Source organism: Embiotoca jacksoni, unplaced genomic scaffold (assembly GCF_022577435.1).
Source record: "Embiotoca jacksoni isolate LCO1_2020_lvr unplaced genomic scaffold, fEmbJac1.0.p SCAF_88, whole genome shotgun sequence".
Taxonomy (NCBI): Eukaryota; Metazoa; Chordata; class Actinopteri; family Embiotocidae; genus Embiotoca; species Embiotoca jacksoni.
Genome location: NW_027185445.1, coordinates 872284 through 887868, shown reverse-complemented (window position 1 = coordinate 887868; position 15585 = coordinate 872284). Strand labels below are relative to the sequence as shown.

The window sequence follows — 15585 nt, the reverse complement described above, 5'->3', positions numbered from 1 at the left end:
ACGTTGTTCTGCTGAAATAAACAAGACCTTCCCTGAAAGAGACGTTGTCTGGATGGCAGCATATGTTGCTCCAAAACCTGAATATATCATTCAGCATTAATGCTTCCTTCCAGATGTTCAAGCTACCTATGCCATGTGCACTAATGCATCCCTGTACCATCACAGATGCTGGCTTCAGAACTGAGCTGACAACAAGCTGGATGGTCCCTCTCCTCTTTAACCTGGAGGATGCAGCGTCCATGATTTCCAAACAGAATCTCAGATTGTGATCTATCAGACCTCAGGACAGTTTTCCACTTCACCTCAGTCCATCTTCAATGATCTCGGTCCAGAGAAGGCGGCGGTGTTTCTGGATCATGTTTCTATTTGGTTTCTTCTTTGGAGAGTTTTAACCTGCATTTGTGGATGCAGCGATGAACTGTGTTCACAGACGATGGTTTTCACAAGTGTTCCTGAGCCCATGCAGTGATTTCCACTTCAGAATAGTGTGTTTTTAATGCAGTGCTGCCTGAGGGCCCGAAGATCACCACCATCCAATATTGGTTTCCAGCCTTGTCCCTTGTGTTCAGAGATTTCTCCAGATTCTCTGAGTCTTTTAATGATATTATGAACCGTAGACGATGAAATCCACTAATTCTTTGTAGTTTTACGTTGAGGAACATTATTCTTAGATTGTTGCACTATTTTCCAACACAGTCTTTCACAGAGTGGTGAACCTCTCCCCATCTTTACTGCTGAGAGACTCTGCCTCTCTGAAATCATCTTTTTATATCCAATCATGTTACTGATCTGTTGCCATGGTATCCTGATTAGTTGTGAAATGTTCCACCAGGTGTTTTTGTTTTTAGTATGATACAACTTTTCCAGTCTTCCTTTGACCCTGTCCCAACTTTTTGGAAACGTGTTGCTGCCATCAAATTCAAAATGAGCATATATTGTCCATAAAACCATAACATTGATAAGTTTCAACATTTGTGTCATGGAAAATTCCTTTGCAGGTTCATGTAAAGTCTTCCTCCAGGCCATTTCACATTTCAGGTGAACGCAAGTTTGCGTGGTCCACCACACACAGGACAGCATATGTTTACTTGTAATAATCACACAATAAAAACCACCAAGCCAGACCAAATGGACATTCTTCCCATCTTAAGCTGAGATCTGGTTGTCAATTTGAAAACATTTACACATCTCAGGAACTGACTTCAAATCAGACCAATAATTTATAGATGGAAGAAACCCTGACTCTATTAACGTGAAAATATGAAGTTAGGCCCCTTTTCAGATGGCTGCCTGGTGAGTCAGACAGACTCCACATTCAGTCCTATCTCCTCTCTCTCGCACATCAATACTGGCATCTAGTGGTTGTTTGTGGGCACCGCCCTATGGACCACGTTAATACTTGGAAAATGAAGGGAAAGTCAAGTTCATATTTATTTATCCATTTGTCTTACCTTATCATTTATGTTAGAATTTTTGTCTTGTGACTTTGTTGGTAAACTGGAAATGTAAAAAATATTCTGTTTTAAAAATCCATAGCCTCCTAAAAATCGGACACTTCCACTTTCTAGCTCTGATTCTAACACCTTAGTAGTAATTTAGACTCCTGTGTTGAATGTTACCTGCTGTGTTATAGTTTAAATTAATGTGTCGTTGTAGTGTAATGAAATGGGATTTTTTTTTTTGTATTACTGCATTTAAAAAAATAAAAAAATAAAAAATGCCAAAGAAATCTTTTAAAATGATTCTTTCACTTCCAGAAGAGGGAAGGAGGAGGAGTGATGAAGTTGACACCTCCTGCACTCGCCCAGCCGATCCGTTTTAAAACCTGCAGGTCTCCACGCAAAGACTCTTTTCTTTCAGTTTGTCACTTTTGTCTTTTTGTTTCTGCTTTTCAGCTTCACTTTATTGTCTTTGTCCTACATTTTTACTGCAGTCTTTTCATGGACTCAGTGTCCACATCCACAGCTTGAAACTTTGTTCTTTTGAAAATCCAAAGTTAAGTCAGAACAAGTACAGTACCTCCACAACTTTAAGGAAGCTGCATACGTCTGGCCGGTTTCAGGGTCCAACAAAGCTATTTAATCTAGTTCAAGTTCCACCATCAACCCAAAGTTAAAGCGTCTCTTGTTTTTACTGTCTATTGCCGACTCACACACCAATGTGCTTGTAACTGACCCACGCCCCAAGACAGAACCAGCCACAGGTCTGGACTGACAGCGACCAAGGGAGAGAAAGCAAACAGGATCACAAACAGCACCGACCACCCGGCTCACCGTGGCCGCTGAAACTTCTACCAAGTAGGCACAAACTCTGATATTTGGGGTTGATGTCTCAAACATCTCACTTACTCATAAATCCTTATTAACACTCGTTCTTCTTCAATTTTCCTTTGATTCCACCACAAAGTTAGTCTATGAAAGTCTGTTCATGTTATCCGTTATATTATTATACTCGCATTACTACTCCAACTATTCATCTTTTGTGTCCATATTATTCAATAAATATCCTCATTTAGAGTCAGCTTTTGTCCGAGTACTATTTTCTGGAAATTAATAAAAGGTCAGATCCCTTTTAAAGTCACAGCTGAGATTATTTGACTCATAACTGTTGTGTATTAAAATAAAATTATGTTCTTTCGGAAAGGAAAGTAGTGCCCCAAATATGATAACATTAGCAAAATATGTATCATTGTTTCTTGATACTGCAACATAAATAATACATTTGATGTTGTCTTTGGTCTATTTTCTATTAAATATGTATCTTTAATCATCGCATTGTGTTTTTATTTACATTTTATACAGCGTCCCAACTCATCTGGAAACAGGTTTGTAATATAAAAACAAAACAAATTAAAAGAACAAATGAACAGTAAAATCTGGTCAGATTAATGGCAAAACTTCTTAAAAGGGTCATACTGCCCTTGAATGCATCACGTGACAGTCATAAGGGACTGAATCTCTGCTGCTCTGATAAAAAGCTTCTTTTAAATTATGTCTGACTGCTTCATGGACAGTCAAAGATCCGCTGACTTCAACACTGTACAAGGAATCACTTCCAGGTCATGTCTAGAAAAGTTGATACGATAGTGTTAGCATACATGAGTCAGTGATTCAAGGTTAATTCATATAGTGTCATATCAGAACAACACAGAGAGGCTGAGACGCCTCTATAGATATATATTAAAGAAACAATATTTAACATGTCCCACACTATAGATATATATTATATTAGAGTCAGAGAGGTTGTAGAGGAGAAAGGAGCAGTCAGATCTTTAGTCCTTAAATGATGTCTCCCAGTAGAACACAAATATAACCAGAAACTAACAGCTCATCGATTCCCTCTGAAAAACAAACATTAGTTCACTCACCTGCGTGACCTTTTCAGTCACGTGATGCGTCCTGTCAATCAGTTTACAAGGAGGTCGAAGGTCAGCCGGAGGTAATGACACAAAGGCTTCTGATTTGTGTGTGTCCAGAAGGCTCTGGGTCATCTGCTTCACACACACACACACACACACACACACACACACACAGACAGACAGACAGACAGACAGACAGACAGACAGACAGACAGACAGACAGACAGACAGACAGACAGACAGACAGACAGACAGACAGACAGACGCACGCACGCACGCACGCACGCACGCACGCACGCACGCACGCACGCACACACACACACACACACACACACACACACACACACACACACACACACAAAATGTGTTATTGATAACCAGCCTATCATTCTGGGTGTATGAACAACAACCATGTTTCAAATTTCAATCAAAGCTACATGTGTGACTGCAGAGCCTCATCAATCAGAGCAGATCATAAAGGAGTCAAACGAGGAACAACTAGTCAGATATTAAGGACTTTTTGTTGTTTATTACAACATGAGTTGTGCAGCAAATACAGTAAAAAAAAATACAAATAATTTTATGTGTGTGTGTGTGTGTGTGTGTGTGTGTGTGTGTGTGTGTGTGTGTGTGTGTGTAGTCATTACCTGGCTGTTGGTACGACATCGTAGATCAGAGTCTGACATCCTGACTGGACCGCTGCTCTTCCTGATTGTTACCATTGCAGCTGCAGGAGAGAAGAGGACAAACTTCAGCAGGTATATTAGTATAGTATTATTAGGGTTAGTATTAGTATAGTATTATTAGGGTTAGTATTATTATAGTATTATTAGGGTTAGTATTAGTATAGTATTATTAGGGTTAGTATTATTATAGTATTATTAGGGTTAGTATTAGTATAGTATTATTAGGGTTAGTATTAGTATAGTATTATTAGGGTTAGTATTATTATAGTATTATTAGGGTTAGTATTAGTATAGTATTATTAGGGTTAGTATTATTATAGTATTATTAGGGTTAGTATTAGTACAATATTATTAGGGTTAGTATTACTATAGCATTATTAGGGTTAGTATTACTATAGTATTATTAGGGTTAGTATTAGTACATTATTATTAGGGTTAGTATTACTATAGTATTATTAGGGTTAGTATTAGTATAGTATTATTCGGGTTAGTATTAGTATAGTATTATCAGGGTTAGTATTAGTACATTATTATTAGGGTTAGTATTAGTACAATATTATTAGGGTTAGTATTAGTATAGTATTATCAGGGTTAGTATTAGTACATTATTATTAGGGTTAGTATTACTATAGTATTATTAGGGTTAGTATTACTATAGTATTATTAGGGTTAGTATTACTATAGCATTATTAGGGTTAGTATTACTATAGTATTATTAGGGTTAGTATTACTATAGTATTATTAGGGTTAGTATTACTATAGCATTAGTAGGGTTAGTATTAGTATAGTATTATTCGGGTTAGTATTACTATAGTATTATTAGGGTTAGTATTACTATAGCATTATTAGGGTTAGTATTAGTACAGTATTATTAGGGTTAGTATTAGTACAGTATTATTAGGGTTATTATTAGTACAGTATTATTAGGGTTAGTATTAGTATAGTATTATCAGGGTTAGTATTATTTAGTCAGGTGAAGTGACCTGAAGGAGTGTTGATATATTTAAAGGTCATCATATGGAAATGTAAAAAATAAATAAATACCATAAGCTGTCAATCAGCTCATCCGTGTAACTTCTTCTGTCCTGACTCAGCTGTCAGAGGAACATTTAGTATTTTGAATTCTTGAGATGATGGTATTATGTGCTGAAGTGTGTGTATCTCAGGGTCTTGTCACTGTATTTACTAAAATTAAAGCCCTGATAGTGTTAAATGTAAGGGACTAAAACACAACCTCAACAACAAAAGATGTGCACCTTTCCAAATACTGAATATAGAAATTAATATTATAATTATAGTCTTTACTGTATTAAAAACAGTCTGCGGTAGTTGTTCAGCTGCTGGCGTCTTTAGTTTGAGATCATTTATGATGAAAGTTCTTCTCACCGCTGCAGCTGTGTCTCAGCTGCAGCCTCTTATCCCAGTAGCTCCGCCCACTCTTGATGTCATCCATTGACGACGATTGTCTCAAATTCACACAGCTGCTGTCCACCCTGCTGGACACAGTTTAGTTTGGATGTGGACAGGTGAGACACCTTCTCTCATCTCTCCAGCCTCTCGGTCTTCCTCCTCTCTCCGCCCTCCTCTCTCTCCCTCTCCTCCTCTATCTTCCCTCTCCCTCCCTTGTCCTCCTATCTCCCTCCTCCTCTCTCCGTACTCCTCTCTCCCCCTCCTCCCCCTCCTCCATCTTCCCTCTCCCTCATCTCTCTCCTCTATCTTCCCTCTCCCTACCTCGTCCTCCTATATCCCTTCTCCTCCTCCTCTCTCCCCTCCTCTCTCCCTCCACCTTCCTCCTCGACACAATCCACATTTACTTTTTAAAACAATTTATTTACTAATTTTGAAAATAAACTAACATCAGGACAACATTGTAAAAACACAAGTGACTAATAAACGGTGGATTTATGAAATAATAATAAACGGTGGATTTATGAAATAATAATAAACGGTGGATTTATTAAATAATGATAAAATGTATTACACAAAGAGATCAACAGGTTATCAATCAGTGCTCGGTAAAAAAACAGTGATGGTTATTAATAAAAAGATTGACAGGTACCTTAGTGGAGTCTGTGAGGAGGTGAGGGGTGTGGCCAGTGTTGGGGAGGCAGAGACCACACTAGGCCCTCCTCTCCCCACCCCCCGTCTAGTATCCACCAGCTCACAAACATCACCTCCATCTCTCCTCTTTCGGTCTCCCTCGCTCCTTCTCCTCGGCCCCATCAAGCCACCCATCTCTCCTCCTCTTCCCCCTCCTCTGACTACTTTTTCCTCCTCCTCTTCTTCCCCCACTTCTTTGTCCCACAGCAGTAGTCCAGCTCCGGCCTCCTCCAGTTGCTGTCTCTCAGGGAGGGAGAGTAGCTTGTCCAGGACCACAGATTCGTGTCCGAGAGGAGGAAGGTCGGCACAAGGAGCCCCGTGCTCCATGTCTGGTGAACAAACCGTCACCATGGGGTTGAAGGAACGGAGGAGGAGGCGCAGACGTTGACGGCGAGCTGGAGACAGATGCGGGCCAAAACATGGACGCGTTGGTTACTCTGGACTTATTAACAATCATTAATCACAAATCTACTTTAATATGTTGCAATAACCCTTATTTAATAGTGCATGTGGCTGCAGCTAGAGCTGCTATATTTATTTATTTATAATAAGAGAAACAAACCCAGGGTCAGCCAGGGGATCCGCAGCACTCTGTTCAGCTCTCTGGATGGAGAGCTGTTGGTTGGTCCGGGGTCAGTGGGGAGGTCAAAGTTCAAGATGAACATGATCACCAGGCCATCTTCATTCTTCACTGGAACCACGTCTATTACAGAGTGGAAACATACACCTGCAGAGACACACGGAGACATACACACACACCAAGGGACACACAGAGAAACACAAGGACACAGAGACACACATGGACACACAGAGGGACACAATGACACACAGAGACAAAACACACAAGGACATAGAGGCACACACACACACAGAGACAGAGACCCACAAGGTCACAGAGACACGCAAGGACACACAGACACACACAGAGAGAGACACACAAACAGAGACAGAGACAGACACACACAGAGACACAAGGACACAGAGACACACAGAGACACGACATGTTAGCAGCTTGGAATTCATATCATTCTCAATATGTCCTCTAGGTGGTGACACTTGAAAGTTAAAGATATTATTTGAGTTTATATTTATTTACATTTACGGTGGCCATTAAAGCTGGTGAAGAACGTTTGAGTCCTTCTAGAAGTGGTGTTTGGTTTGTCCCTTCTGGGCTACTGTAGAAACATGGCAGCCTGATGGAAGATGACCTGCTCTTTATGTAGTTATGAAGGTCTCATTTTCAGGAACAGAAACAACCCTCTCTATAAAGGTGAACACCATCTTCCACAGATTCTGCAGAGACAGACTTAAAGTCTCCAGAATGGACGTTTTAAATTCCACAATTTAAACTGAATTCATCTGCATTCAAGTGAATAACAAAACATGAATATTCATAGAAACAGATGAAATGCTAAAGTTTCCTGTCGAACACGCGTGAGTGTTGAAGGTTCCTTGATTCTCTGCATCTCTTCTCAGAGTTTAGCAGCTGTTCAGAGTCTAAGAACCAAATCTAGGTGTCAAACATCCCATCATAAAATGCAGATACACTGGGACTGATTCTCTAAAGCTCTTCCAGACCAACTGTTCTGTATACTGGGTTGATGTTTAGATTATTTTAATTTATCCCCCTGGTGGTTGCATGTGTTATTGCAGTTAGTTTTAGCAGTAGAAGTCTTCTTTTCATTCATTGGCCAATAGGGTCACATGATGTGGCCAGAGCAATGATTCCAGGGCACAGCAGAGGTGAGGGATCACATGTGGGCAGCTAATCCTCTGCCTTTCTTACATTGAGTGCCTTGAGAAGCAATGCTTTTTTACAAAAAAGATTGTTGTACATGAGAAGAGGAAAACAAACAGTAAACGTTCATTCAACTTTACTTCTTCCTCTGACTCTCTATACAAGAGTATGTTCGCTATCTGTCGAAGTGTGGTCTGACACCTACTCTGAGGAGTATAACTTCTCATTTTGCCCTACACTGCATTCATTCTGCATCCAGCACATTATCAGTATTTATGTGAAGAAATGCACTTCCAGCAGCGCTACAGTGTTTTCTTCAGCTCGCTGCTTCAGCTGTGCTTTACGCTTTTTCTCCAATCTGCTAGTTTTTCAAAATATATATTTTTTTTATTTCACTTTATTAATCCCCGAGGGGAAATTTCTTCACTACAGCAGGGGGGCTCTCTCTCTTGAGCTGCTGCAACAGGCTGCCACTAGCGCGGCGCCAGGTAACCTGACCTGAGGTGCATGTTTTTGGATGATGGGAGGAAGCCGAAGAACCCGGAGAGAACCCACGCAAGCACAGGGAGAACATGCAAACATGCAAACTCCTCACAGAAAGGCCCAGGACCGGATTTGAACCCGGAACCTTTTTGCTGTGAGGCGACAATGCTAACCACTGCACCACCGTGCCCCCCCATTTCAAAGAGAGGCACTATCAAGGAGGATAGGACAGGAGGAGAGAAACTCTTGCTCACTATAAACAGGATTTTGAATCATTTTTTCGTTTCGAGTCGAGCTGAGGCGGGCCGGCTCACTGAAGGAAAAGCCGTGCCTCAAAACACAGAATCGATACGCTGCTTGGAATGTGAACGACTGCATGACAAGAGAGCACCGCTGGAGAAAAGGATCGAAACGATGCATCAAATACGTGAGAGTGAGCGATTCATTGACTCTGTAGCAGCCAGCATACAAAATGAAGGTGGACAGACAGAGATTTTTATACGATGGACATAAGACTTGTCTGACCCCCCCCCCCTCCCTCCGATTATGTCCTAATACCACTGGACCAGCTGGGCCGGCTCCCAGGACTTATTCTGACGTCGTCCGAAACTCTGGATTACAGCTGAGGCTGCTGCAGCTGCACCTGGTGACACATCGCACTGGAGCGAGGCCCAAAACATCAACTCCATCCAGGGCTCAGTTTGATGTTATCTGCTGCAGAAGCAAACACACGAGGAACACAGCTGTAACGCTCACTCCACCACTGGAACTCTGCCTGCACAACAGGAATGAGCTACTGACTCATGAAGGGTGTGATAATACTAAGTATGTGGAAACTGGTCATTATATGACCAGAAACAAGGCTAATCAAAGCGACAGAAACATCCCCAAAATCACTGCTGGATCAAGAGCCAGAAGAGATCCAGTTCAGGTCCATCAAAGACCAGGCAGTATTCTGATAGAGGACGCCATTACGACACGTTAAAATGGCAATGACTAAACATCTGTGCTTAGATAACACCACCTTGAAGGACAGGCAGACAGCCTACACCCCCACCCCTCTTAAAGGCAGACAGCCTGCATTCCCCCCCACCCCTCTTACAGGCAGACAGCCTACACCCCCCCCACCCCTCTTAAAGGCAGACAACCTGCATTCCCCCCACCCCCCGCCCCTCTTACAGGCAGACAGCCTACACCCCCCCAGCCCTCCTCACCAGACCCACTACTTCACATCATCCAGAGGATGTCTCTGTCCCAACCAGCCACCCAGCAAGCTCCCTCCCCCCTTCACCCCACTCCACCCAGGTCACCTATCAAGGATTTGGTTAAATTTGCAACACAGAAACTCAATGAAATTACTATCTTACTAGACAGCAAGAAACGGGATCATCACCACTCGAGCTTACGACAGAACTGAGGCCGACCCGATGCCACTTCTTCAACATACCGGTGATATTAAACAGCCGGTGTCACTCGTCATAACAATCACACACCATCTGGTTTCAGTAATCTCAAAATTGTCAATGTTCAGACACAACCAGCCTCCTCTCCAGTCTTAGAGTCCCTGCAGTTGAAATTGGCTCTTTTTAATGTCAGATCTTTGACCAGTAAATCTTTTCTGGTTAATAATCTCATAATTGTTACGAATTTGAACTGTATGTTTGAAACATGGCTGAACAACACTACTGGTGAAGCAACTCTGATAGAGGCTTGTCCTCCTAACTATACATTTGATCAGTCAAAAGAGAGGAGGAGTATTGCAGTGATCTTCTCCAGTTTGGGTGCAATGACATCGACCTCTGTGATTTTACATCATTTGAATATGTTCCTTTTGAGCTGAAAGGTAAATCAACAGTACTGATCATCACAGTTTATCGGCCACCAACGTACTCAGTACTCGTGATCTCACCAGGAATCACCAGATATGACAGGTTCATTCTGAATGGAGACTTGAATATTCATGTTAATAACAAGAACGACTACAAAGCTGGAGAGCTGATGAATTTACTGGACAGCTTTGAAGTGACCCAACATGTAAAGGAAGCCGCCCACCAGCAGGGTAACAACCTGGACTTGGTGATACTACATATCAAACTGAATCCTAGAGAACGACCCAAATCACATCTACTTGTATTCTTTTTTTTATGCATTTTGTTTTTCTTATGGTTTTTATCCGTTTCTAATGCATTGCATGTTTCATCTAAATTATTTTCTATATTTTTAAATGTTATGTGAAACACCAAGTAATTCTCTTGCTGTGAAGCATTTTGAGCTGTATTTCTTGTATGAAAGGTGCTATACAAATAGTTTATTATTTTTTTAATTCTGTATAAATAACCCCAAATTGAGTTGAACATAAATGCACCTTTCCTACTTTAAGTATGTAATCGAAGCATTTGACAGTTTGGTGAATATTAAAGACCTTCCCATGTTTATCCTTGTTAACATGTCCATGAGGTGTTTTTTTTTGTATTGGTTTCAAGACAGATTGTGGTGAAATAAGAAGTGAACATAGAGCTGCAGAAATGAACCTACAGTATTCAGGCTGGTGGAGCCGCTTGATGTTCGCCAATCAGAGGAAATACTACACAACACTGGTGAACACTATTTAAAGGACGGAGCATGAGGAAAAGTTTTTCTGATTTCATGAGTGAAAGATAAACTTTTAGTGCAGAACAACAAACAGTCTGACACCCTGCTGCGGTCACTGAGGAATGTTTTTAGTCATTGATTGTATTTCCTGTGTATTTAGTACTCCTCTCATTTCAAAGTCCATGGAAAGTTTTCCTGTTCTTACTCATCCTCGCCCGTTTCATGGTCACTTGGTTTCTGCTGCGCTGCCTGTACATTTTGTTTTTATTTGATTTGCTGTTATTCATTGTGGAGTATTAATGTACTCGTGTACGTTTTTATTTGATGGTAAATGCTGCATACAAACTACAGGTGACTGACATAATTTGCTGAACACATCTTTAATTTAGTTTACCACAGTAAAGGTTAAGAACACACCCATTGTGTAATGACACAGGATTTCATACAGTACTGCAGGCTGTGTGTGTGTGCTGCAGGTGAAGAACATAGGGCTAAACTCCAAGCTGGAGTAACATTGATAGATAGTGTATTAATCCCTCAGAGGGAAATTTGTATGTTACAGCAGCATGTACAGGGTAAAAATATTGAATATAATTTTAAAAAAATGCACATTCTATACAATAAAATAAACTCAACTAAACAACAGTGCAATGAATTAGAACAAAACAACAGACAAAACAGTAGTGCAAGGGTGTCATTGTTGTGTGATGGATTTGGCAAGGGGCGAGTTATTGTATAGTCTGATAGTGGTGGACAGGAACGATCTCCTGTATCAGGAACGATCTCCTGTATCTGGAACGATCTCCTGTATCTGTCCTTGTGACAGCAGCTGGAGGAGTCTTTTGGAGAACGTCCTCCTCTGTCCCTGCAGCAGGTGGAGAGGGTGGTCAGGATTATCCAATATGGATAATAGTTTGTTCAGCGTCCTCCTCTCCAACACCTTTTCCAGACTGTCCAGTTTGCAGCCAATGATGGAGCCGGCCTTCTTAACCAGTTTGTTAAGTCTGTTGGTATCTCCGGCTCCAATGCTGCTCACCCAGCAAAAAAAACATCTGCTGTAACACTCATGAGGTCTATACCTGCAGTGACGACGACGAGGTCTACAATAGGGCCACCCTCTTCTCTCTTGGGGTGACACCACCAACACCCTCCACCTTTCAAAACAGTGTTCCAATCCTGACCACCACCTGGCCTCATACAAAACTTAAACTTGTTCAAGTGTTGGGTTCCTCTCAATAATGTTCATCCATATTGGATTTGTGTTTTTTTAACCTTCATACTGGGACCTGAAGTGACACTTGTTTTTCTGCACAATGAATCCTTCTATTTCTACTATATTGCCTTCTATCGTTATTCCATTCAGTCCTTCTGCTGAGTAAATTAAAATTACACTCGACTTGTTTAAGATTACAGCAAGTCATACACGTACTGTAAAAATCTCACTATTTGGATGATTTGTAGAGCTACAATAGTAATCAAGGAGACAGGTGTGCGTAACGCTCACTCGTACTGTGGCTATCTTCTTTCAAAGAAACATAATTGTGAGCGAATCACATTTTTGACAGTCATTTGTCTCCATGTAAATGTCCTCTTTTCACAACCACAGCATTATTTAACTTGTTTGTAGGTGTGTTCAGGCACTGACAGCACTTGAAGGTTATGGAAAGATCATGGTCTGGTTTAATAAAAAATAAAGTCCACAGTGACTCAAAACAAAAGTATTTTTTATATTAAATTAAGGCTTGTGCACTTTGTACCCTCACCATTCACCCCAAATACCTCCGATCACTCGGATGTGCTTTTTGACGTAAACTGTAAATTACAAGGTGAATTTATTTCCGTGCATTAACACACGTTTACATGAGATGCTCCTGCAGTGACTCATGTTTATATACCTACAGCTCATTTTTCAATCAAGTTAATGTGTTTCTGAAGTTGTACATTAAACATGGCCAGATTGTGCACGTGTGTATTTATATAACTTTAGTTGTTGAGCCATAAATCTGTTTGCACAGTAATATGAGGACTTGACTTCTTTTTGTTTCCTTAAATTAAAATATCTCCATGTGATGGTGAAGACCTGGTTTAGGTTAAGAATAGGAGTTAAACAAGTAGTGATGGTTAGGGTAAATCTCCAGGAAATGACTGTCCCTTAAAGAGATGGAAACACAAGAGTGAGTGAGTGAGTGAGTGAGTGAGTACAGATTAATCTTCTAGCTCTTTCCATTAATCTCTAATCCACTATTTATCCTTGGTTTTGGCAGATATGATACATGTGCTCTAATGAAAATAATGATCCTATTTGCCTCATTGTCTCTGCAGACTGCCAATGACCTTCACTATGACCTCAACGCACAGATGCACTTATTCAGTTTTGCAGCTTTGCAAAAGGGAATTTGTAATTTAATGTCAGGGGCCCTGACATTAAATCACAAATTCCCTTTTCTCCTCTTGATTTTAAACGTCATGTCATGGCTCAGATTGTATATTCCTTATTTAAGGTTGTCAAAACGGCAAAATAACGTGAATGGTTGAGTCCTAACTGGGGTTCATGCGACGTGTAATTAGAGTTAGGATTAAGAAAAGATCACCTCCATGGTTACAGTTGCTGACTTCACATTAAGAGTTCTCGTTAAAGTTTATCAGTACTATTCTGTAGCTTGGCATAGGTTAACAAAGAAGTGCTGCTACTGTAACTTAAACATAACTTTACTTAAACCTCTCCCTTTTTCTTTAAAGTGAAATTGCCTCTGCTACAACTTCCCCCCTCCTGTCAGTGCAGGCAGGCCACGCAAAGAGAACAGAGAAGTTCGATTAAATGGACTGGTCACAAAACCTGCTGGAAAATCTGGGCAGTGCATGTTACAACGGCTAATGACTGACACACACACGATGAAATCACTTCTGCAAGGCTCAACATCTGACTAAATTGAAGCAGTCCTTCAAATACACTTGAACGTTGTCCACGTCTGACCTGCAGCTACTGAAACTATTGATCAAAGGAGTTTTCACCAGTTATCAAATTCAAAGGCTCCCTCAGCTTTTCCAACAGCACTATAGACAGGTGTCTTCAATAAAGACACAAAGAATAGTAAAAACTTGACAGGTTGTTTTTGCTTCTACTGAACATGTGTGAACTGCGACTGGAATAGTTTTTCATTGTCTGGTCAACAGCAATACCAGGACATCCAAGACACGTCCTAAAAGGAGTTCAGAGACAGTTTTAATAAACTCCCAACAGGAGCTGAGAAAGTCATGGAAGCTAATGATGATATGGAGGCTGGACTCGTAGCAGAACTGGATGCAGAGGAGGTATCTGTGTAACTGAACAGCAAATAGCCAACCAAGCAAAGACTGCAAGTGAATGAGAGTTGAAAATACAGGCGGTTAAAACAAAAAAAGAATAAAAACTTACCAAGGAGGCTCTGTGGGTCAGCTTTGTAAATGCTGAATTGTCTGTTGCACTACAGGCAGCACAGGATGAGTGAACATGTCGCTGCTTTACAACCTGATGGAAACCACAAAGCATTTGACTTCTTGCTTAACCACTTGCAAGGACTGATAAAGACCCTAAAGGAGGTGAAAGGTCAGTGGAAATGACAGATCCCGCAAGGTCATCAGAAGAACCTGCAGAGTCACGTAAAGCTGCTTGAACTCCACATCGCCAAGTTGGTTACCAGGAAGGAAGTCTTCATACAAGCCAGAGTAAAGGAGGATGCTGAAAGACAAACGCTGATGCCAGAAACCTCACATTTTCCCACACCAGCCATCCGATTGAAGCGGACTGCCCTTCTCAGGTTTACTGGCATCAAACGAGATTCCCACAAATGGAAAAAGGACTGGGAAGCTCTCCAGAAGCACAGTAAAGCAACTGGTTAAAAAGCTTCAAAATGCACCTTGGCTTCACCCCTTATAACACTGCGAATGACATATTCAGAGTCCGCGAGAACTGCAATGGCAATCAAACATCTATCACTATTGAAATAGTGGAGGAGCAGAAAATGCCACCTGTCAGAGAATCACTCCTAAATTCCACCAACTGGTTTGTTATGGACTACACAACATTGCAAGTGTCCACAAACATGTGACACCGAAGGAAGTGCAAACATTCTCCCAAGACATCCCATTTGATGAACTTGAGACGCAGTGACATAAATCATCTCTTTGTTAACAGAGAAGGGTAGTTAGGACCTCAGCACGAGGTCTTCAATAACTCAGATCCTCTGTGGGATAACCACTGGCACAGACAACCGGAGGAACACAGCCAGAGCTGTTTGAAGAACTTCCAAAGGTCCAAGACACATTTCGTAAGGTCAATGCCCCCTCATTGACCTTACACCAACAGCTGCCCCCCCCCCCCCCCCGGCAGCTGTTAAATATGAAGAGTTTACCAGCAATATCACAGACAGAAGACAGGTTGGGATCAAGTTTAAAGAGTCAAATACTTCAACCACCAAACGGGACCTCCTCGAGTGGTGCAAGTGGGACAAGATCAGCGCAGCATGCGGGCCTGGTGGAAAGAAATGAGTCTTGCTGAGTGAAAGGGGGTCTCACCTGTGTCACAGCAATAGCCACAGTAGGGAAGCATATTTGCATGCCAGATATCCCTGCTTAGAAGATCCAGCTTC

General features: G+C 41.3%; 1 protein-coding gene across 1 annotated transcript in view; it reads right to left on the bottom strand.

Annotated features, from left to right (window-relative positions):
• The window catches only part of LOC138192525 (voltage-gated inwardly rectifying potassium channel KCNH6-like), a 53112-nt gene that overhangs the window by 33410 nt on the left and 4117 nt on the right, over positions 1 to 15585 (bottom strand). Inside the window, exons 3-6 of the mRNA XM_069139964.1 lie at positions 6707 to 6871; positions 6104 to 6539; positions 5431 to 5537; positions 3368 to 3456 (exon numbers count right to left, since the gene is read on the bottom strand). Of these exons, the coding sequence (XP_068996065.1) occupies positions 3368 to 3456; positions 5431 to 5537; positions 6104 to 6539; positions 6707 to 6871 (797 nt within the window). The remainder of the gene's footprint in view (positions 1 to 3367; positions 3457 to 5430; positions 5538 to 6103; positions 6540 to 6706; positions 6872 to 15585) is intronic.